General features: G+C 40.6%; 1 protein-coding gene across 2 annotated transcripts; it reads left to right on the top strand.

Annotated features, from left to right (window-relative positions):
* The first annotated feature begins 151 nt into the window (after window positions 1-151).
* On the top strand, window positions 152-14,873 carry PTGER4 (prostaglandin E receptor 4). 2 transcript variants are annotated; one of them, XM_007192162.2, is made up of 3 exons: window positions 152-728; window positions 1,189-2,110; window positions 12,921-14,873. In XM_007192162.2, the coding sequence occupies exons 2-3, from the start codon at window positions 1,232-1,234 to the stop codon at window positions 13,509-13,511; spliced, it is 1,470 nt and encodes a 489-aa protein (XP_007192224.1). In that variant the 5' UTR covers window positions 152-728; window positions 1,189-1,231; the 3' UTR covers window positions 13,512-14,873. The 2 variants fall into 2 exon arrangements, with proteins under 2 accessions (XP_007192224.1, XP_007192223.1); XM_007192161.2 differs by having other exon boundaries at window positions 152-616.
* Window positions 14,874-24,726: the final 9,853 nt, after the last annotated feature.

Below are 24,726 nucleotides of genomic sequence, written 5' to 3' on the forward strand. Positions count from 1 at the left end.
GCGCGGAGCCCCTCCCTCCAGCCCGCGGAGCTTCCTCGCCGCGCAGAGGAGCGAGCACGCGCCCCGCCCCCTCCCGGTCTGGCCAATGGGCGCCCGGGCCGCGCACTGTGTGGCCCCGCCTCCGCCAGGGAAACTTGAAGCAGGAGAAAAGTTTGTACAGAGGCTGGAAGGGCAAGAGCGGAGCTCCGAACAGGCAGCGCGAGAGGAAGATGAACGGCCCCAGGTCAGAGCCTCAGGCCGAGTGGACCTCAAGCCGCCCCCAGGGCGCCAAAAGCGGCCTCAGCTGCAGCCGCCAGCCCCGGTAGCCGCCCGCGCTGCCTTGGGCAGGGAAGGAAGGCGGCCCGAGCCGGGGATCGAGGCTCGGTGCCACCTGCGCGCGCGGCAGTACACCTGAGCGCCGTCCGCCCGCGGACGAGACCCGCGGGCTTCGCAAAGCTTGGATCGTCTTTGAAGAAACGAAGGAAAAGAGAAAGAAAAAAAAATCCAAGATCAGGCTTCACTGACCCATTTCGCTGTCCTTCTGGTTCTCCAAGTTTTTGAAAGCTGACCACTCTGACCCCTGTTCCGGAAAATTAGCAGCCACCGAGAGAACAGGCTCTGAGAAGGCAAAGGCTTGGTAAGCTCCACACTGAGCGGGGCAAGGCTGAGGGCAGGTTGAAGGCGTGTCCAGGATATCCGAGGCTTGACCCTGGGGGCTTACGTGGCTGCCACCTCCGCGGCTACCACAGGTGAGATAGGTTTGGAGGCACTGGGCAGAGAGCGGTGGGCGAGCGCCCCTTGAGCCGAGCCAGGGAGGGAGGAGCGCGCTCTCCAAATTATCTTCCGTAACCTGGTTTCAGTGAGACTTTTATTGACTCAGAATCTGTCGGGAAAACGAGCAAAACACTTTTCCCTTGAGATAAGTCTTGTTCATCTTGGCAGTGGATGAGTTGGCTTGGGGGGAGGAGGAGAGAATGGCAGTACCAACGTATAAATATTAATGCCAGTAGAGTGGTGCTGCTGGCAGGACGTATCCGGAGCCTGGAGATTTCGGTAGCCGCAGTTGGTAAGTGGCTACAATCCGCAAGGTAGGGTCGAGTTGCTCCCCTGGTCTCCTCAGCATATTGTCTCTTGGGCGCGGGTCTGACACCTTTTTGCAAGTGGTAATTTCCGCTCACCGCGTCTTTGTCTCTCCCCTACCAACCGCAGACCCAGCCTCGCACTCCAAGGCAGTGTACCGCCAGCCACCACCATGGCCACCCCTGGAAGCAATGCATCCGCCCTGGCCTCCGACCGACTGAATAGCCCAGTGACCATCCCGGCGGTGATGTTCATCTTCGGGGTGGTGGGCAACCTGGTGGCCATCGTGGTGCTGTGCAAGTCGCGCAAAGAGCAGAAGGAGACGACTTTCTACACACTGGTATGCGGGCTGGCGGTCACCGACCTGCTGGGCACGTTGCTGGTGAGCCCGGTGACCATCGCCACGTACATGAAGGGCCAGTGGCCCGGGGGCCCCGCGCTGTGCGAGTACAGCACCTTCATCCTGCTCTTCTTCGGCCTGTCGGGGCTCAGCATCATCTGTGCCATGAGTATCGAGCGCTACCTGGCCATCAACCACGCCTACTTCTACAGCCACTACGTGGACAAGCGGCTGGCGGGCCTCACGCTCTTCGCGGTCTACGCGTCCAACGTGCTCTTCTGCGCGCTGCCCAACATGGGCCTCGGCAGCTCGCGGCTGCAGTACCCGGACACCTGGTGCTTCATCGACTGGACCACCAATGTGACGGCGCACGCCGCCTTCTCCTACATGTACGCGGGCTTCAGTTCCTTCCTCATTCTCGCCACTGTGCTCTGCAACGTGCTCGTGTGCGCGGCGCTGCTCCGCATGCACCGTCAGTTCATGCGCCGCACCTCGCTGGGCACCGAGCAGCACCACGCGGCCGCAACCGCCGTCGCCGTGGCCCAGGCCGCCTGCCGGGGCTCCTCGGCCGCCGCCTCCCCCGCCCTGCCGCGCCTCAGCGACTTTCGCCGCCGCCGGAGCTTCCGCCGCATCGCGGGCGCCGAGATCCAGATGGTCATCTTACTCATCGCCACCTCTCTGGTGGTGCTGATCTGCTCCATCCCGCTTGTGGTGAGTGGCTGGGGCCAGGGCCCCACTCGGCCCTTTTCCTGCATCCACCTCCCTCCTCCATCTCCCGCTCCCTCCTCTCCCTCTCATTCCTCGGCCGCCAACGCGTCTCCTCCAGGTCGGGGCTGGGTCTCCACGCTCTGCTTCTCAGAGCAGGCCCAACCTCTTTTTACGCCCCGTCGCTAAAGAGATGCAGCAGGTGCTTTTCCCCTACATCGCCGTTTCCTTCCCTGAAAGCCGGGTTCTCTCTCTCTCTCTGTCTCTGTCTCTCTGTCTCTCTGTCTCTCTCTCTCGGGACAGCCCCTACCCCTTGCTGCCTGACACTGGTCTTGAGCCTTCCGGGAACACCCGCCGCACTGTCAGATGTGGAGGGGAAACCGTTGTAGTGTGACTTAGCCCCGTCCTCTGCACTGTCTAGGGCAGAATCCGAAACGTCAGGGGTGGTGATCTCTTTGGTGTACACTCCTTACAATAGTGGGGTTTTTAGTGTTTTGACTTATGTCGGGTTTTTTGGTAGCTTATGTAAAATTTTAGAGCTAGAATGGATATTGGATGCATTTTGGTCTAGTCTAACTCCTTCACTTTACACAGGGAGTGTGACTTGCTTAAAATAATCCAGCAGAGCTAATCTATCAAGCTGAACTCCCTGCTCTTTACCATGCTGGGAAGCACATCGCAGTGCACATGTGGCCCTACACAGGCATGGTCCAGACTCCGGTTCCTTCATTCTCTCTAGGGGCCAGGAAAGCAAGGTTTCTCAGGGGGCATATTAAGGGCAGGCTCATGGACATGGGGTATTGAATTCGAATCCTCATCTGTGAGAGGTACAGTGCCTTTCTAGAGAAATGGGGTTTTAGAGATGGTCATCTTATTTATTGCCAAGCCAAAGCCTTGCAGCTTGAAATGAACCTCAGACCCTTCTGACTCCAAACCCTGCTTCTGTTATATTATGTCATGTCTCCCTCCTAGAACGCTTCTAATTTTGGCCTTCGCAGCAGTGTGTGTATTTGAGTTTTGGTACACTTTATTTTCAGGACACCACCTTCTTTAAAGTTGCCTTTGGATTAACTTTCAAAATGTTTTAAAATGTCATAAGCAGAAAGGTTGAAAGCCTACCTAGTTCTCCTCTATTTGCACTAGAAACCCATGGGCAGATGCACATACTACTGTATCTAGAGTTTCTCTTGAAAGCAACTAGTTCTGAGTTTTTCCATCTCTCAGAACACCGCATTCCTGGAAATCCTAAATTATCAACTCAAAAAAGTTTGGGTTTTTTTTATGCTGACTGGGAGCAAGAGAAAATGTAACAGGTTATTATTCCTTCTTTTCCCTTATTAATGCTGTTCAGGGATCTTTAATATAAAAATATTATATCTCTGGTAACATTGACTGTACATGGAAGGAACTTCAAGGTGGCTGAGAGCCAGCATACAGTAGCTTCTTGCCAATTTGTATAAACAGAAGTAAATGTAATTGGCCAGAAGGGCCTTTAAACCATTGCAGGACCCAGTATAATTTACAGAGTTGATTGAGCCACATAAATATATTTTACTGTCTGTAATGGCAACTCAGAATAAAGTGAGATTTTGGAAGAAACAACTCTGCTCCTGCTGGGGCTTCCTTCTGTGGCCTCTGCCTTATGTTTTACAGAACAGTAAATGCCAAAGTGAGTTGCTGTTGTTTGCAGAACACGCACTTTAAGGAACTGAGGAATTAGAGCTAGAAGCTTAGCAACATGCACATACTTTTAAAATGTGTTTTGGTTGGAGATAAGCATGTGAAGCTGTTGATTACCGCACACAGTCACAGATGAATTGTTTTCTTCAAGCCTCTTATGGGCTGAGATAGCAGATCTGACCCGATGGTGCAGGGCCATTTATCACAAAGCCTTTGACATTATTTGAGAAGCAAGAGGCAAGAAATTATAGGAGCTATATTTGTGGTTTGCAAATTAACCACATTTTAACTAACAGGGACTATACGCTATAGAAAGTCAGTATCTTGTAGTAGATATTAAGTCATTTTACCCTGAAAATTGACAATGGCTCAGCTGAGAAGTAATCACATGGACATACCTGTGTAAGTAATAAGGAATCATACAAGTAATGGCAGCTTCAGTTTTTAGCCTTTAGTTTTGGCCACTAACATCTAATTTCAGAATCAATTTAATTGTAAATTAATGATAAGAATGGTGTCATCGTACTACTCACCCAGCCACAGTTTAGCAATTACTGAAAGAATTAAAAGGGAAACATCCACAACTGTAGCCTTCCTTGGGTTACTTTTACAACTTTCTTGTTTTTTCATGTTTCTCTTATTCATATTGTAATTTAAGTTGAAAGTTTCTGAACTTTGACATTTAAAACAGTCAGATCTATCTTCAGTTCCAAGGAAACGAATGAAGCATCTCTTTTAACTTTATCAAATAAAGTTGGTCATTAATCCCATTTGGGCAAATCAAACCCTTCGAAACATTTAAAATGTTTTGGAAATAATAGAGCAAATACAGTTTATGTGCAGTTTAGCAAAGCTTGACTCACAACATGTAAGGAAAACAAGCAGTCACTGCAAAGGACCCACATTTTTTTATCTTTTGGACACCAGGGAAGGAGAAACTACAGTGGCTCTTAGAGGGCAGTTGATATTGAATTTAGGATCAAAAGTAAATTTTAATTTGTTATCCAAAATATGTATGTCGCATAAACAGACCTTGGAATGGAAATTTGAGAAAGGTTGGAAAATTAGTTGTGGATATATAAGGAACTGCGCTGAAGTTGCAAAATTTTCTAAAGCGAGTCATAAACAATGAACAGAAAAGATGTAAATACAATGGACAGGGAACATTACATGACAAGGTTTAGTGGGAAGGCGGTGGTTGTCATTTTGTCTATTCTATTTATAACCAGGCTCTGGTTTTTAAAATACAAGAGAAGCTAAAGAAATGAAAGAATCTATGCTTAAGATAAATAAAAGGGATTGAATTCTTTAGAAATATGTGAGACAGCCTCCTAAGGTCCTGGTGTTAAGTGCTGCAGCGGGATCAACGTCTGGTGCCTAATTTTGCAGTTACTAATGTTACGATAATGATTATAATCCAATCTTTTGCCTCAGGGCTAAGCAGTTACACTGTAGGATTTGAAGAGGCATTTTCCCCCCATGCACAGGCAAGCCATGGCAGTATTTACGCCTTACTCGTTTCTTTATTTTCTTTCTTCTTACTCTGAAGTAGCAATCATTCATCTCTGTTAAGGGCAGAATGGCCAATTTGATTCATCTTCTGCCTGGGACGGGTGAAACTTAGGTCTTCAGGAAAATAGCTTCCTGTAAGTGTTTATTTGTTTCCTTACTATAAACTAGTTGTCTGCATAAAGACTTCATCAGCATCTGATCAGCAAAGGTTTATTAGAGCAGAGGAAAGCTGTGTAGACTTTTGTTTACTGTAGGCAGACTGGAAGTGGAATCTTAAAACAACTGATGGGGTTTCAGATGAGTAAAAATCACATCTAGAGGTACATGAGGAATACTATAAATCCAGGCACTATTACAGCAGAACCTGAAGGATCTGATTATTTTTTTCAAATATATTTGGCTAAATTAAAAAATAGCAATGCCCCAAAGCAGATTTTTAGCCATAACATAAAATTGCAGACCCAGCAGTAAGTACCTTGAAGACTGCAAAGCAGCACATAAAAGTAAGGTGTTTTCCCTGCATCTCATCTGAGTCTTAGAAAAGCTCTAGGCAGAAAGGAGGGCTGGCCAATATCTTCGCTCCTTCTGCACCTCGGATTCCTCAACTGCAGATGAAGACTATATCATGCTACTTCCTGGGTGGCTGTGGGTGAGTTCTAGTCTAATGTTCCTTTCGCCATGCTGTGCTGACCTGTCAAGGCTTGGTTATGGAACATTTGCTAATAAGATATTTTTCCCCCAGAGCTGAAGTGATTCTTGCAGGCTCCTATTAGAATGTTGAAAGTTAGAGTTTAAAAAAACAAACACTTGGGCCGGGAAGATCCCACATGCCACGGAGCAACTAAGCCCGTGCGCCACAACTACTGAGCCTGCGCTCTGGAGCCCACAAGCCACAACTGCTGAGCCCACGTGCCACAACTACTGAAGCCCACGCGCCTACTCTCGCCGTAACTATAGAAAGCCCGTGCACAGCAACGAAGACCCAACGCAGCCAAAAATAAATAAATTAAATTAAATTAATTTATAAAAAAAAAAACAAAAAAAAAACAAACACTTCATAAATAAATTTTCAATGTACAGACCTGACCTACAGAGACGAGGCACTTCGCCTGCAGTTAAATGGCCAGTTAGTGAGGCAGAGGGAAGGAGAACAGAGCTGTCACTCCACCACACAGCCAAGCACTCTCTCCGCTCTCCTTTACTTAGAGATTTTTTTGTCACTAAATTAAAAAAAAAAAAGGTAAGCATTTCTAGTACCAGCTGTGTCAATTTTGGACTCTTCACAGGGCAGTTAGATAACCGAGCACACACAGATCACTCCTTTTATGTGCTCAGAACAGAACAAGGAGCACACACACACAAATCCAGTTACAGGTTCTTGTCATTTGTTGGAAAACATTTCTACCTCGACAGTCAACTACCAAATCAGTCTAATCAAAATTTCAACATTCTTTTTCAATTAGACATTCCCCGCCAACAAGTTAATTCTTAAACAGGAAGTATGTGTTTTTGATACTGTGTCATTAACTATATACCCCAAAGCTACCTCTAAGCTGTGGTTTAAATATATTGGTATATTCCACAGTGGCCAAGCCTCCACATATTTGTACTAAGCCCTTTCATAATTTGCTCATAAATTCTTTACGGAGCAGAGCCAGGATTTGAACAGAACGTGGGCATTCATCTTTACAACATGTAGCCTCCCTTATAGCTTTCCTGTCATCACATCTAATTTTGAATTTATCATCTTTTCTCCAAGTTATGTTCCAATGCTCCTGAATCCTAATGTCTAGTCATCTTTGAGAAGTTTAGAATATTGTCGTGTATGCCAATTTTAACAATAAGCCACAGGCGCAAATCTGCAGCTACTGAAAAGTAGACTAACTTTTAAAATTGCAAGAGACTGTTTGTGTTGTTTGTATTCAGTGAATTCTTTTAAGGTGTTCCCCCGCCTGCCTCTGACTCAGAGGTTCAGTTTTCTCAGCAGCACACTCTTCCAAAACTGAAAACTGCCTGAACGTGTTTATTTGTGTAACAAGAGCCCATTGGACAGGAATTGCAGAAAAGTGCTTTCCCCTCCCTACATGACACTGAAGTCCTGCTGTGGATGGTCCCATCTTAATCTGGGGTTTCCCCCCTTTCGGCAGAGCAAATCAAGTAGCCTTTAAAGTGAGGCAGAGATGGCTATATTTTTTTCAAACCTTATGAAGTGCGTGGGCATTTTGTTCTTTTTTGCCTTCTTTTTCTCTACTTCAAGTCAGTCTCCATTGAGAACATGCTGCAAAGGAAAACTCTTTCATCTTGATTTTTTTCAAATGATTTGACCAACTTTTGAGAATGTTTTTACCTGAATTTGGAATGTTGCTTTTCAAACTCATGTACCCTGTGAGCTCTCCTTTCCTGAGAAGACATTAAATGACCAGGTTCAGTAGCTTGTATTAATTGTAAGCACCCCCTGACCATGGAACTCTGAAATAAGGTTCTCTTTCATTCCCTTAACAGTAGTCAGAATTAATTACTGCTGAACATGAAGTGAGCCACAAAGATGATTCTTCCCTTGCCTCTCGTCACCTTTGATTATGAAAGTCCATTATTAATTTTTTTACAACACTCTGACTTTTCTGAAAGGTCATGGGAATTTAAAAATTGAATGGTAACTCCTAATATTACATTCCCTTAAATAGCTACAAATTTCATTCCTTCTATATCCATTTCAGCTGTTCAAAATTCTTCCTCCTTTCAGTAGTAACCATGTTTCCCTAGAGGAAGCGGTGGGAGAAACAACTAGCAACAAAACATTTCTGTTAAAAATCTGAGAAATGCAAAGTTTAGAATTAACCAAGATTCTGTTCTGAAAGAGGGTCTTGGAGGTGGCTGGGCAAAACGCTTCCTTTTTATTTTTTTAATTAATTAATTAATTAATTAATTTATGGCTGTGTTGGGTCTTCATTTCTGTGCGAGGGCTTTCTCTAGTTGCGGCGAGCGGGGGCCGCTCTTCATCGCGGTGCGCGGGCCTCCCACGATCACGGCCTCTCTTGCTGCGGAGCACAGGCTCCAGACGCGCAGGCTCAGTAGTTGTGGCTCACGGGCCTAGTTGCTCCGCGGCATGTGGGATCTTCCCAGAAGAACCCGTGTCCCCTGCGTTGGCAGGCAGATTCTCAACCACTGCGCCACCAGGGAAGTCCGCACAACGCTTCTTAAGCGGCCTGTGGGACCAAAAACTCCCAAGTGGAGCAACACTGCCACCTAGAGGCTGGAAGTCTCAAATTCGCACAAATCCTGCCTTAGTTTTTCACTAGAGGCTACTACACACCAGGGAGGGCCTGATACTAACAGATTTAAATCTATCCTTTCTTTCACCCTTAGGAAACTACTGTGTGATGTGAGTAAAATATAGATCTCACGCTTTTTACCAATAATTCCCTTGTCAGGAAATAATTCTTAAACAGAAAGCCAGCCGGCCTTAAAACAGAAAAAGCAACATGGAAGTCATCTGGAGACCTGGGGCCCAGACCAAAATCGCCCACCAACAGGGTGGGGAATCTAAATAAGGTTCTCAAAACGTCCAGGTTTCTGTAACACTTCATCTGAGAAAAGGTCCGTAGACCTGAGGGAGTCTCAGTGCCCAGGCGCAGCTGAGAACCTCAGTAAAGAGTATGGTGGAAGGAAACCAAGATGCTTTGTTTCACTGGTTTTTGAAAGGATAGAAAATCAGTCATCCTTTGTCTTGATAGTATCATTTATCCAAACATGGTTTCTAATAGTATTTTAAGAGTAGTCATCATAAACTGCTGTTCATTCTAGTTCAGTTTTTATTTAGCTGTCTTCCAGAGATCAAGGTAATTTCATCTTAGAGCCATTTGACCGCGTTATTCTATGAGATTTGCAGGACTGTAATTGCTTATTCAAAACACTTAGCACCAGATGTGTTTTCAATTCAGAACTTCTTGGCTTTTAGAAGAGTTATTTAGTAATACACTAAATGTATAAATGTATAAAATGTATAAAATGTAATATCCCCATCAGAACTGGAACAGGACCTCTGGAGCAAAACATAGGAATATTCACATTAAGTGGAATAAATAAAATTATAAATCACCTCATGGTCTAGTCAGTTCAGGTTTTACAACCAAAAACAAAACAAAGCAAATGAATAACAAAACAATAACAACTTCTTGATAAAGGATTATAAGCCTGTGGTTGATTGAGGTCTGAACTCCAGTGTAGGAAGAAACAGAAATGCAGTTACACCTCACTGATCTATAGCATCATCTAGAAATAAGTTTCATATAAGTTGAGTTTTGCAGATTAATGAAATTTATTTACACATTTTAGACTTTTTTATCCAATTTGTTATAAATCTTTCTAAAATATCCCTATTCTTTCTTAGTGACTCATACACCATGAATATTAATTATTATACTGTATGGCAAAGTGGCAATGTCATCAACTTTTATTAAAGTTAGAGATATTTGTCCCTAATTAAATGGCTCCAGCTATGCTTTTATGAGTTCTTTCTTCTTTTTATGGTTTTTAATGCATCCTCCTTGGCTGTGAGACTCACTTCTTACTTCTCCCTAACCTTAAATAATTACTGAAGGCAATAATAATTATCAAATAATTACTAAAGACAGATGGCAGTTATCTTAAAACCACTATTTTTATATGAATTACAGTGAGATTATTTTTTAAATTAATTAATTAATTAATTTTTAAATTTTTGGCTGTGTTGGGTCTTCGCTTCTGTGAGGGCTTTCTCTAGTTGCGGCAAGTGGGGGCCACTCTTCATCGCGGTGCGCGGGCCTCTCACTATCGCGGCCTCTCTTGTTGCAGAGCACAGGCTCCAGACGCGCAGGCTCAGTAGTTGTGGCTCACGGGCCTAGTTGCTCCGCGGCACGTGGGATCCTCCCAGACCAGGGCTCGAACCCGTGTCCCCCGCATTGGCAGGCAGACTCTCAACCACTGCACCACCAGGGAAGCCCCCTGCAGTGAGATTTTTATATAAAAGATCCTGGTGGAATCAGAAGTAAGACCCAGACATCATCATCATCATCCTCCTCCTTTAAGAGAAAAATTCTGGGGTTTTTTTTGCATTTATATATATATATACACACACATATATTTATTTATTGAGATATAATTGTTATATAATATATTTGTTTCAGGTGCACAGCATAAGGATTCAATATTTTTATATATTGCAAAATAATCACCACAATAAGTCTAATTAACATCTATCCCCACACATAATTACAAGATGTTTTTCTTATGATGAGAGCTTCTAAGATCTGCTCTTCAGGAGTAAATGTGAAAGTGTACATTTAACAAGTACTTTTATGAAGCAGACTCACAGGTATAGAGAACAAACTAGTGGTTACTAGTGGGGAGAGGGAAGGGGGAGGGGCAACAAAGGGGTAGGGGATTAAGAGGTACAAGCTATTAGGTATTAAATAAGGTACAAGAATATATTCTACAACACAGGGAATACAGCCAATATTGTATAAGAACTATAAATGGAGTATAACCTTTAAAAATTGTGAATCACTGTATTGTACACCTGTAATTTACATAATATTGTGCATCAACTATACTTCAATTTTTTAAAAAGAGAAAAAAATAATAAGTGCTTCTACCTCTAAGGAATAAAATGATAGTCTTCCTTAAGTTTACACAAGTTCATACACTTTTCATTGAGTCATTTGAAGTTCCCAGAAGTTGGCATATCATTTCATTCTTCCATGACTTTGCACATAGAATTACTCTACTTAAAATGCGATGTCTGGGCTTCCCTGGTGGCGCAGTGGTTGAGAATCCGCCTGCCAATGCAGGGGACACGGGTTCGAGCCCTGGTCCAGGAAGATCCCACATGCCGCAGAGCAACTAAAACCGTGCGCCATAACTACTGAGCCTGCGCTCTAGAGCCCGCGAGCCACAACTACCGAGCCCACTTGCCACAACTACTGAAGCGCGCGCGCCTAGAGCCTGTGCTCCGCAACAAGAGAAGCCACCGCAATGAGAAGCCTGCGCACTGCAACAGAAGAGTAGCCCCTGCTCGCTGCAACTAGAGAAAGCCCGTGCGCAGCAACAAAGACCCAACGCAGCCAAAAATAAATAAAATAAAATGCTATGTCCTTCCTTCTAAATTCAGCAAACTCCCACTCATCCATCAAAACTCAGTCCAAGCTCCTCTCCCACAGGAAGCATCTTCTGATGCCCTCCCCTCCAGGTCTGGGTTAGCTGTGCCCCCTGTAAATGCCTCTCATCATTTACCCCCTGCAATAGTTGATCTACCTTCCTGTTTTGCATGCTGTAGGTTACTCTCTGCCTTCAAGTGTTGTTTGGTCTTTAATGCAGCTTTTTGTGCCCAGAACCTATCACAATGCCTAACACACAATAAAGGCTTACTGTTAAATGATTAAATGCATGAAAGAATATGAGTAAATAAGTGATTACAGTAAGAGCAAAAACGTTTAACTGTCAAAAATAAGACTCCACAACAGCAAAAAGGCCGTTAGGGTCTCCTTGTGTTTACTTCATTTATGCCATCCCGGCCTGTGCTGGGCTGGCAGACGTGCCCCTTCCCTTGAATAGCTCAAACTGCACTCGAATGAGTTGTCATCCCTGTTGGGCTGTCCAGAGTGCTCTTGGCTGTTTACTGGCTCAAATGCTCCACAGACACAAAGGAGGGATGGATTCCCTGAGTGGCAGTTGTTGAGCAAAACTATAGTTCCCAGGCAGCAGGGAGCCAGTGAAGGTTTAGCAGCCAAGTAGCATGATCAGATCTGCATTTTAGAAATAATCTCCTGGTGGTAGTTTGGAGGATGGATTGGAAAGAACAGAAATCGGAGGTGGGAAAGCTAGTTTGGTGGTTGATGCAGTTATCCAGGTGAGGAATGCAGTTAGAGGGGAAAAAAGGGGAAAGGTTTTCTTTTTTTCTTCTTTTCATTTATTGTATTTATTTATTTATTGACATATAGTTAGCTTATAGAAAAGATTTTTGAAGGAAGAGTTGATAACACTAGATGATTATTATAACTGGGGAACAGATTCATATAGAGAAAATAAAAACTGTTCTCTGGTCATGCTAGATGATAATAGATTCAGATATTGGTTTAAAAGTTTCCAGGCTATTCTTTCTAGATCCTAAAATAAATTTCTGGGCTTTTCTGTGATTAGATGATTAGTTGACTTCCAAAATAAGTTTCATTTAAATATATACAAAGCCAACTGGCATAAAGGAAATCAGTGCCTATTGGGGAAAAAAGGATACTTCATTAGAATTACAAAAACTTGAAAGCACTCACAGAAATGAAGTTAATAAAATTCTTCTCCAGGGAACTTCATGCATATGTTACCTGTACACACATTGCATTCTTTTATACCATCTTTGATCTTGGGAAGATATTCATAAGGTAGTTACAAATATATTAAAGTTACACTAACTTGAAACATAAATGTTAATCGGTGGTTTTTCTGAAGCTAATTGTGTATGCTGCTCTTTTCCTGGCACTTATTAACAGAAAAGAGGGCAGCTACCTAATGTTACTAAGTTAGACGTTGCATAAAAATGTTTCTCCCAGTTGCTTAATGATAAACACTAAATGTGGGCATCTCATTTACACAGGTGCGGGTGTTCATCAACCAGTTATATCAGCCAAATTTGGAGCGAGTAATCAGCAAAAACCCAGATTTGCAGGCCATCCGAATTGCTGCTGTGAACCCCATCCTGGATCCCTGGATATACATCCTCCTGCGGAAGACAGTGCTCAGTAAAGCGATAGAGAAGATCAAATGCCTCTTCTGCCGCATTGGGGGTTCGCGCAGAGAGCGTTCGGGGCAGCACTGCTCAGACAGTAGAAGGACATCCTCCGCCGTGTCCGGCCACTCTCGCTCCTTCCTCTCCCGGGAGCTGAAGGAGGTCAGCAGCACGTCTCAGACCCTCCTTTACATGCCAGACCTCAGTGAAAATGGCCTTGGAGGCAGGAATTTGCTTCCAGGCGTGCCTGGCATGGGCCTGACCCAAACAGACAGCACATCACTTAGGACTCTGCGAATATCAGAAACCTCAGACTCCTCACAGGGGCAGGACTCAGAGAGGGTCTTACTGGTGGACGAGGTTGGTGGGAGTGGCAGGGCTGGACCTGCCCCGAAGGGGAGCTCCCTGCAAGTCACATTTCCCAATGAAACACTGAACTTATCAGAAAAATGTATATAGTAGTGAAGGAAAGAAATACAGCACTATTTCTGGAAGCTTCTAAGATCCTGTGCAATAGACACATAAATGAACTGTTTAGCCGTGCTCAGAAGGGCCCTCTTCATTCTACAATGCACATTAGAGAATATCCTGGCTTTTGAGCACTTTTCAAACAATCAAGTTGATTCCTATGGGTCCCGAGGTCTGAAGCACATTGGTTGCCACCTCGCTATGATATAGGATTTCGGTTACAACCTGAAGGCTGGGAAGATGTACCCTCAGTTTTTCTACTTGATAGGAGGATGGCATAAGTTTGTTATTTTCATAACATCAAGAGCTTTATATCTGGCACACAGCGGAAGGCCAGGTACAGAAGGGCTCTATTCCAATAAACTAGGAGGACTATCTTACGGATGATTTAAGTGTCTCACTAAAGCATGAAATGTGAATTTTATTGTTGTAAATATGATTTAAGGTATTTAAAGTATTGTCTTCTCTGTGAGAAGGTTTATTGTTAATACAAGGTATAATAAAATTATGGTAACCCCTCCCCCTAGTATAACCAGCTGAAGTTGCAGATGTTTGTTAGATATTTTTCATAACCAAGGTTCAGGCTATGGTGTTGAAAATTCACAGTGAGAGTCATATCTATAAAAAAGATATAAATTTTTAAAAGAAAGAGTTTAGCACTATTAAAGGAATAAAGCAAAATACTATTTAAGACATGAAAATTACAGGCCAAAATATTAAAGTTCTAAGCTATGTGTAATACATAGTGAAAAACGTTTAGTGATGCTGCATGCATTTATCCAGAAAACTGATTTCAGGAGAAGCTAACATGCTGATAAATATTTTGTACTTCTGTCCTCTCTAGCTGGTACTTTTTAAAATGTAACATAAATTTTAAAAAGTGTTTAATAAGTAACCCATAATTGAAGTGTATAATATAAAAATAAAAAGTCTAAGCAGCTTGTTTTCCCCCCCAGAAGTGTGCATAGTTTTACTTTCCTAAGGAATGATCTAGAATATTCTTTAAAATTTAAGAGAAAGGCAGATTGCACCATGAAGGGCTTTACTTGGAGGCGTGGAAGGATTGGTTAAATTAGCCTTTCACAGATGTCACAACAGAAGGGGTACAGAAATTGGGCATGTAAGGGTCATCTTCTAAAAGTTTTGTGTTAATGCCCAGTAATGCTGTACACATATTTGAAGGACCTTCTCAAAGAAATATTAAGCATGTTTTGTTGCTTAAAGTGTTTGTTTTTGTGAATTGCTTGGTTGTAATTAAATTGAGCCTGATAGTGATGTGGTTTTAAGCAGTTGTACCAACTGAAATTATTTTGGAGATTAAAATAAATAAATACAGTCAGTCTGAGTTCCATATCATCAGTTTTGGAAAACTCGTGTGATTTTTGTGTGTTTGTTTCAGGTCACCTTTCATCTTTTTAAATTGAAATATTAAAAATTTTTTATTTTAAAATAATGTCGAAGGTAAAGTTACAAGAATAGCACAGAGCCTTGGATCCACTTAATGAAGACGGGCATTTAGAAACCAAGATCTGGGTGCGAAGTGTACTCAAAATTACCAGTCTCTATGGATAGTAGGGGAGACAGTATTATGCTTTACTTGCTACATGTAAAGGATCCAAATATTTAATATTAAAAAATTAGCATAAACTTGTGCCCCTTCCTACTTGTTAATTCTCTAGATCAGTGCTTTTCAAACTTTAGCATGCATCACAGTCATCTGCAAGTCTTGTGAAAACACGAAGTTGCTGATTCAGTAGGTCTGGGGTATATCCTAGGTGATGCTGATGCTGCCAGTATTAAAACACACTGAGTAGCAACAATCCCCAGGAGTGAGGTTATGACTTTTTTTTTTTTTTGCGATTTTTTTTTTTAGAGAGATTTTTGTATGATATCAGAAAAACAAGACTGTCATCTTCACAGTCCTGATGGCTTAGTGATTTTCGGCTGAGGGAGGGCTACCTCAGAAAAGGAGATCTGGCTCAAACTTCTGAAATGTTGTATTTTACCGTGCTAACCAATGAATACGAAACAATGTTTTCAGAGAATATTTTACTTGTGAGAGAAGCTTTTGTTTTTCTTCCATGTATATGGACAATGAGACAACATCTAAATTTATGTATAAATGAATATATATATTCATCACCCATGTTCATGGAGGAAAAACAAAGCCTCATTCAGAAGTTAGCATTACTAATAGTCAAGGCATGATCTCACTCATCCTTTACTTCGGGTTCACCACCCAGAATGCTGATTCTGGCTTATTCTTTTTTTTTTTTTAATTGGAATAAAACTCACATATAATAAAATTTGCCTTGTAAAGTACTGTAGCATATTCACAGAGTGCAACCATGACTCCTAATTCCGGAACATGTTCATCACCCCCAAAAGAAACCACATACCCATTTGCAGTCACTCCCAATTCACCTTTCCCCCTAGACCCTGGCAACCACTGTATCTCTATGGATTTGCCTATTCTGGACAGAAATGTAATCATACGATATGTGGCCTTTACTGTCTGCATAATATTTTCAAAATTCATCCATGTTGCAGCATGAATCAGTACTTCATTCCTGATTTATGGCTGAATAATATTTCATTGTGTGAATATACCACATTTTGTTCATCCATGCATCAGTTGATGAGCACTTGGGTTGATTCCATTATTTGGCTTATTAATACTGCTGATAGCCACAGTTGTGTACAAGTATTTGTGGGAACATATTGTTTTCAATTCCCTATATACCTGGGAGTGAAACTGCTGGGTCATTTATTAAGTATATATTTAACTTTTTGAGGAACTGCCAAATGTTTTCCCAAGTGACTGCACCATTTTACATTCCCACCAGCAATGTACAAGCGTTTCAAGTTCTCCACATCCTCATCAATACGTGTTATTGTCTTTTTAAATTATTACGGTCATCCTAATGGGTATGAAGTGGTGTCTCACTGTGGTTTCGATTTGCATTTCCCTAGTGACAAATGATGTTGAGAATCTTTTTTTTATAATTTTTTTAAATGGTAATTTTATATATTTTTTTAATTTATTAATTTTTGGCTGTGTTGGGTCTCCGTTGCTGCACTCAGGCTTCTCATTGTGGTGGCTTCTCTTGTTGCGGAGCACGGGCTCTAGGTGCACGGGCTTCAGAAGTTGTGGCACATGGGCTCAGTAGTTGTGGCTCATGGGCTCTGGAGCACAGGCTCACTAGTTGTGGTGCATGGGTTTAGTTGCTCTGTGGCATGTGGGATCTTCCCAGACCAGGGCTCAAACCTGTGTCCCCTGCATTGGCAGGCAGATTCTTAACCACTGCACCACCAGGGAAGTCCCAATGTTGAGAATCTTTTCGTATGCATACTGGCCATTTGTATATCTTCTCTGGAGAAATGCCCACTCAAATCATTTGTGCATTTTTAAATTGGATATTATGTCTGTATTAGTTTGCTAGGGCTGCCATAACAAAATACCATAGACTGGCTGTCTTCAACAACAGAAATTTATTTTCTCACAGTTCTGGAGGTTGAAGGTCCAAGATAAAGGCACTGGCAGATTTGGTTTCTCCCAAGGCCTCTCTCCTTGGCTTGTGATGGTTGCCTTCTTGCTGTCTTGCCACGTGTACACATGCATCCCTGGTGTCTCTTTAAGAGGACACCAGTTAGGAGCTTCCCTGGTGGCGCAGTGGTTAAGAATCCACCTGCCAATGCAGGGGACACGGGTTTGAGCCCTGGGCCGGGAAGATCCCACATGCCACGGAGCAACTAAGCCCATGTGCCACAACTACTGAGCCTGCACTCTAGAACCCGCGAGCCACAACTACTGAAGCCCACACGTATAGAGCCTGTGCTCCTCAACAAGAGAAGCCACCGCAATGAGAAGCCCGCACACCTCAACGAAGAGCAGCCCCCGCTCACCGCAACTAGAGAAAGTCCGTGCACAGCAATGAAGACCCAATGCAGCCATAAATAAATAAATAAATAAATAAATAAATATATTAAAAAAAAAAAAAAGAGGACACCGGTCACATTGGATTAAGGCCCACCCTTATGACTTCATTTAACCTTAATTACCTCCTTAAAGGCCCTATCTCCAAATACAGTCACACTGGGGGTTTTAGGGCTTCACCATGTGAATTTCAGGGGGATACAATTCAGCCCATAACACTGTCTTTTTATTGTTGAGTCTGGCTTATTCTAAAAAGAACAACCAAAGGAAGAAAAACTTCAGCATTGTTCACCATCTATTCCACATTTACTTATAAAACTTACCAACTATGTTATGCAAAGACAGTTTTTTTGTTGTGGGAAACTTGTTTCTGATCATTTAGAGTGTCAAACTTTCTATGCAGGACAGTTCTGATTATCTAACTGGCTAGTATTAAACCCTACCTGGTCCCAGTAGGATACAGCAGACAGGAAGATAATTTTAACACCATCTCATAATCTTTAAGACAATCTCATAATCTAACCAACCAGGTCAAGTGTATTAGAAAAGATTGTGATATTGGTACAGCTATTAAAGTGGTACTTTGACTAGAAGACCATGGAATGCAAGAATCTTTTCCCAAAGTACAGCCACCCCTCTGCACAAGTTTCTTATTGGAGCCACAAACACAAAGGGCCATGGAAAAATCAAGGCATAGTAGTATTCACTGTTAGCTATACCTTTGGCCTTAGACTTTAATGCAGAAATATCCGCACTTCATGAAACAGTCATTTTTCCTAAACTACTTGTCATAGTTTCAGAACAAAACAAGCCATGAAGTTTGCTCTCTTTTCACTGCTTCCCCACCTCATGCCCTTCCTACCACCACCGAACCTGAGTCTAAGATGCTGCAAGTGTGATCTTATGATTGCTCTCAAAGTACACCAGAAGTGGAACCAGAGAAAAATAGACTCAGCTCGAGAGAACATTCGACCCTATTGTTTAGCCTGAGCTGCTCTAGGCCACACATGGGGCTGTAGCCCTAGGTTGGAAGTGCTTTGGAAGAAAAGAAGAGAGAAAGATAGTTGGGCTTCTTGTCTTTGTATCAATATCAGCATCTCTACCATTCATTCACAACCTTATATTTACCCTCCCAGGTCATCCACCCCATTCCACACCACAGAAGAGGAGGACAGAGGAGCACACCAGACATAGCTGTGTCCTAACAACTTTCTACCACAGCAAGTCCATACACTAAAATCTGAACAACTGGGTAAATATTTCTCTTTCTTGAGTTCAATACAAGGAAGAAACAAAGAGAATTCCAAGAACAGTGATGAAAGAGACTCAAGGCAACAGCTCTGCAGTAGAACACAGTGAAACTAGCCTAAGGCAGGAGAGGGGGTTCTGGATGTCTCTAGGTTAAAAAAAAGAAAGAAAGAAAAAGAAAATCAATGGATTATTTTATATTTGGAATATTGAGGGGAGTATTATATTTCTATTAGAGGGGATATTTGTAATATATACATGGAAAACTAAAGAACAAAAAAAAAAGGCAATTATTGACTCCATGAAAAACAAAGAGAAGTATAAGAAAGGTAAAATAAAAATAATAGACTAGGTGAGACTAACTATGTGTAATAATTACATAGTCATATTAAACAATGAATATAGATTGAGGCCAAAATTATAATCAACTGTATTGGAAATAGATGCAGAAGTAGTAAGTAAATATATTGAGGAAATGTAAGAGAGCCAAATCATATTCCAAATAGTTCATGTCGTAAACTTCTAAAAAAAAAAAAATAAGCAGTGAAATCGTAATTATATATACACACACATACGTATCTATGCAGTGAAATCACATGTGTGTATGTGTGTGTATATATATATATATATATTCACACCCTTATACACCAATCATATTTGTAAAAATTTTATAGTATGAAAATACCAAGTATGCTTTAGAAACTCTAATACATTGTTGGTGGGGTATCAAATTAGAACCATTTTGAAAAAATGAACTTGGCGTGATCTACTGAAATTGAGGATGTACACAACATCAATACGAATAATAACTGCAAGGACTGAAACATATATGTCTCAATGCATGACTTCATAATGATACAAAAACGAAACAGAACACCTCACTCATCTCCTTTGGAGGGTGCTAGAGAACCAACGTATTATTTTGAAAAGTGCTAAATAAAGGGGAAGAACAAAGCCTCCACTACATAAACTGCCTGTACTACATAAATTGTTTCCAAGGTAACAAAATAGTTAATGAGCGGAAGTTTTTCTTCAAAGATGTTTTCTAGCACCAGAATTCTAACAATTATCACCATTTGTAGCCTCTAATGAAACAATGAATCTAGGCAATGATAGTCAACAGCTGCTGACATTACAAAGAGAAAGAAATAGCCAGAAATATTTAACTTCTGGTCTAAATATCCAAAACCACCCATGATGTATTCTTACCAGAAAATTGAAGAATTCTAAACATTTTATAGGAAATGTAGGTACAGAGTAATATTAATGATGTTAGGTGGGCTGCAAGAGACAAAATACAAAAAGCAGAAAATTCTAAAGGACAAACAAGTCAGTTTTAAAAAAAATAAACTGCAAGGAAAAAATGAAAGGGAACCTATAGATTATAAAAGACTAAGAGACATATCAACAATGCAACAAATGGACTTTTTTGGGATCTTAATTTAATCAAATCATACTATCACTCAATGTGACACAACTGACAAGGTCTATGTTGTAGCTATTTTTGACACTTAATTTGTAATTTTAAACTTTCCCAAAAAGGAAATGTTAGGTCTAGTTGACAATGCTTGTTAGTTCTATTAAACACTATTGAACAAAATACCAGATCTGTAGAAATTCTTTGAGAAAAGAGTAGGTGGAAATGCTTTTCAACCTCTATTTTTAACGAGGTCAGCATCACTCTGATTCAAGAGCTAAAAGAGTATTACAAGAAAGTTACAGACCAATATTTTTCATGAACATAGACATAAAAATCCTTAATAAAGTATTACCACATTGAATCAAAAGAATCTAAAAAGGATAATCCATCATAACTAAATAGGGTTTATTTTATCCCAGAAATGCAGTTGATTTGACGTTTGAAAAATACATGTAATTCATCATATTAACAGAATAAAAGAGAAAAATCATATGATCTTCTGATGGATGCAGGAAATACATTTATCAAAATTCAATCCCCACTTGTTATAAAAGGTGTTTAGCAGACTAGAGAAGGAATTTCCTCAATTTAATAAAGGACATATATAAAAACTACAGCTACCATCATACTTAATGGTGAAAGACCAAAAGATTATAAACAAGGCAAGAATGTCCATTCTCACAGCTTCTGTTTAACATTGTGCTGGAGGTTCTAGCTGGTGTAATAAGGCAAGAGATGGAAATAAGAGGCATTCAGTTTGGAAAAGAAGATGGAAAACTGTCTTCATTCACAACACGATAATATATGTAGAACAGCCTAAACAATCTACAAAAAAGTCAATGCAACTAAGAAATGAATTATCAAGGTTGTAGGCTACCAGGTCATTATTCAAAAATCGATTATATTTCTATGTAATAGTATCAAACTGGAAAATGAAAATTTAAAAACACCTCTTAAAAGCATCAAAAAAAATATGAAGTACTTAGGGATAAACTTAACAAAAATATAGGCAAGACTTGTTCACAGAAAACTAAAAAACGTTACTAAGAAATTAAAGATCTAAAACAATGACAATTATGCTGTGATCATGGATTCAAAGATGTGACATTGTTAAGATGGGAATTCTTCCCAAACTGATTTACAGATTCAATACAATTCCAATCAAAATTCCAGCAGACCTGCAGGTAGATAGAGACAAATGATTCTAAAATGTATATAAAAGAAACTAGAATAGTTAAACGATTCTTTCTTTGAGAAAAAAAGAACAAAGTTAGAAAAATCACACTGATTTTTAAGACTGTAGGACAGTGTGATATAGGTATAAGAATAGACACATGGATCAGTGTAACAGAATACAGAACTCAGACAGACCCTCAGATATATGGTGAAGGTATTTCAATGGGAAAGAGCATTTTTTTTAAATACATAGTACTTGAATAACTGAAAATCAAAAAACGAACCTAGCCCTTCACCTCATACATTACATAAAAATTACCGTGAAATGAATCAGACCTTGATATAAAAGCTAAAACTGTAAAACTTCTACTAGAAAACATAAAATCTTTCTGATCTTGGAGTGAGCACAGACTTCTCAGCACACAAAAAAATACAACCATAAAAGAAATATGCTGGACTTCATCAAAATTAGAAACTTCTGCTCTTCAAAAGGTATCATTAAGAAAACAAAAAAGCAAGCCACAGATGGGGACAAAATATTCACAATACATATATCTCAGGATTTTTATCCAGAATATAGAAGTTTTTACAACTCAATAATAAGATAACCCAAACTAAAAAATGGGCAAAATGTTTAAAAAGGTACTTCCCAAAAGAAGATATACAAATGTCAAATAAGCATATAAAGATGCTCAACATCATCAGGGAAATGCATATTAAAACCACAATGAGATACCAATACATATCCACGGAAGTCACTAAAGTGAAAACCAACAGCAGTACCAAGCATTGACAAGGATACGGCACAACTGAAACTTTTTTAATCCATTGCTGGTCAGAACGCATAATGGTACGGATACTTCGGAAGATTCAGTTTCCTCTAAAGCTCCACATATACTTATCATAAAACTCAGTAACTCCACCCCCAGGTACTTAAACATATATCCACACACAAACTTGTGACATATGTATATAGCAGCTCTATTCATAATAGATCAAAACTTAGATGTTCATCAACAACTTAGATGTCCATCAACAGATATGAATAATTGCAAATCGTGATATCCATACAACAGAGTAAGAGCAATAAAAAGGAACACATTACTGATATACACAATAGCGTGGATGGATCTCAACATGGATGGATTTCAAAAGTATTATGCTAAGCGAAAAAGGTCAGAAAGAGTATATATTGTATGATCTATTTGAAATTCTAGAAAAGTCAAATCAATTTATAGTCACAGAAAGCAAATTAGTAGCTGACTAGTGCTGGTTGCTGGGGTGGAGGGGAACTGGCTATAAATGAGCATTAGAGAATTTTCTGGGTGATGGAAATACTCTACACCTTGACGGTAATGGTGTCAAAGCTCTTACAATGAATGCATTTTATTACACGTAAATTACACTCTTAAAGTTGACAGGGCAGGCAGAGATATTGTTTCATATTCTTCCCTTCAAATTAAATCTAGAGTTGATATTGTGGTCTAGCACAATGCTAAGTCAGCAGACCTTTTAAATACCCTGAACAAATGTTTACATGTTGCCTTGTAATTAACATTACAATAGAACTTCCATGATTAAAAAAAGTTAATGTAATTAACATTTTCAATAGAACTTCCATGATTAAAAAAAAATCTAACATTAGAAAAAATTTGGTTTTTGTCTCATGCTTACCCTGAAATATAATCTGCATTAATCTTTGTTAGGGTTTGAGGGAGTCATAAAATAACACCCTTTTCTCCTCCTGACTTTTTGAGCCGCTTGAGAGACAAAAAGTCATGTAGAGATTTAATATGTCAGATTTAATGCTGAAAAAGTCTAGGTCAGAGGATGTGATTTAGGTTTGTGACAACAATGGCCACCTAATATCAAACCCAGAATTAGACAGACCTGCTCACCAAGGCATGGGCAGTCCTACACAACTACAGGTCTCCCCTCACAGGGACAGAGAATCTTCACTGCAAAACCTACAACATTTCTGGCAAGAGACCACAACATAGGCTCTCTGCAGGCATGACACGTCCAAAAAAAAAAAAAAAAAAGGCAGAATGGGGCTTGTAGGTCCAGTTCTTTATCTTAAACTCCCTTTACTGGTGAGGTGGAGAGGGGAGGGAAGGGAGAGACTGGAATTCCTTGGTTAATGAATGTCCAAAGCAGCACCATCCCCACCCTCTGCCTTCCCAACAAAGTGTAGACCAGCATTTCTCACCCTTTCTTTCACCCTGCACACACAGCAAGTGAGGTTCACACACAACACATATTAAGGCACAATTCATGGTACACTGGCTATAAGGGCCATCCCTTCTCTTCCATTCAAGTGGACATATTTAATTGCATGTGGCAGAAGTGACACATTTCACTTTACTTTGGTAATGAGTAAATCATTTACAAATTTGTGTATTTTATTATTGGTTAAAAAAAGAAAAACCTTACTTTCTCAATCCTAAAATGTCATCAATTACAAAATACACCATCAGTTTCATAATAACCTCTGAGGAAAAACACACTTAATATACCTATTGATTTGAAGATAATTATAGAACTATGGTTTTTGTGTCAACTCACAGCTCATTTAGATACATGTATGTCATGAAATCAAAGTCCAGAGTCAATTTAGAAGGGCTTCTGACTCAAGAAACCTGAAATTAAAGAAATGACTGAGAATTTCCTACTGCTGGGGAAAGGAAGGGAAACAAGCTTCTGACATCATTACATAAAGTATAATTTTCAAACTGGTCAGTTATAATCCTGGAAACTCTAGTTTTCTGAGACAAAGCTTTTTTTAATTTAAAGTCTTCATTATAGTTTTGACATACAACATCAATTTAAAAGCTGATTTCGTACTTGAGTACCATAAAATTTTGTACATAGGCTCCAATTAAAGTAGATCCAACTAATTATTAGAGAAATGCAAATCAAAACTACAATGAGGTATCACCTCACACCAGTTAGAATGGGCATCATCAGAAAATCTACAAACAATAAATGCTGGAGAGGGTGTGGAGAAAAGCGAACCCTCTTGCACTGTTGGTGGGAATGTAAATTGATACAGCCACTATGGAGAACAGTATAGAGGTTCCTCAAAAAGCTAAAACTTGAATTACCATATGATCCAGCAATCCCACTACTGGGCATATACCCAGAGAAAACCATAATTCAAAAAGACACATGCACCCCAATGTTCACCGCAGCACTATTTACAATAGGCAGGTCACGGAAGCAACCTAAATGCCCATCGACAGAAGAATAGATAAAGAAGATGTGGTACATATATACAATGGAATATTATTCAGCCATAAAAAGGAATGAAACTGGGTCATTTGTAGAGACGTGGATGGATCTAGAGACTGTCATACAGAGTGAAGTAAGTCAGAAAGAGAAAAACAAAAATCATATATTAACGCATATATGTGGAACCTAGAAAA

The sequence above is a fragment of the Balaenoptera acutorostrata genome, chromosome 2 (assembly GCF_949987535.1).
Source record: "Balaenoptera acutorostrata chromosome 2, mBalAcu1.1, whole genome shotgun sequence".
Lineage (NCBI taxonomy): Eukaryota > Metazoa > Chordata > Mammalia > Artiodactyla > Balaenopteridae > Balaenoptera > Balaenoptera acutorostrata.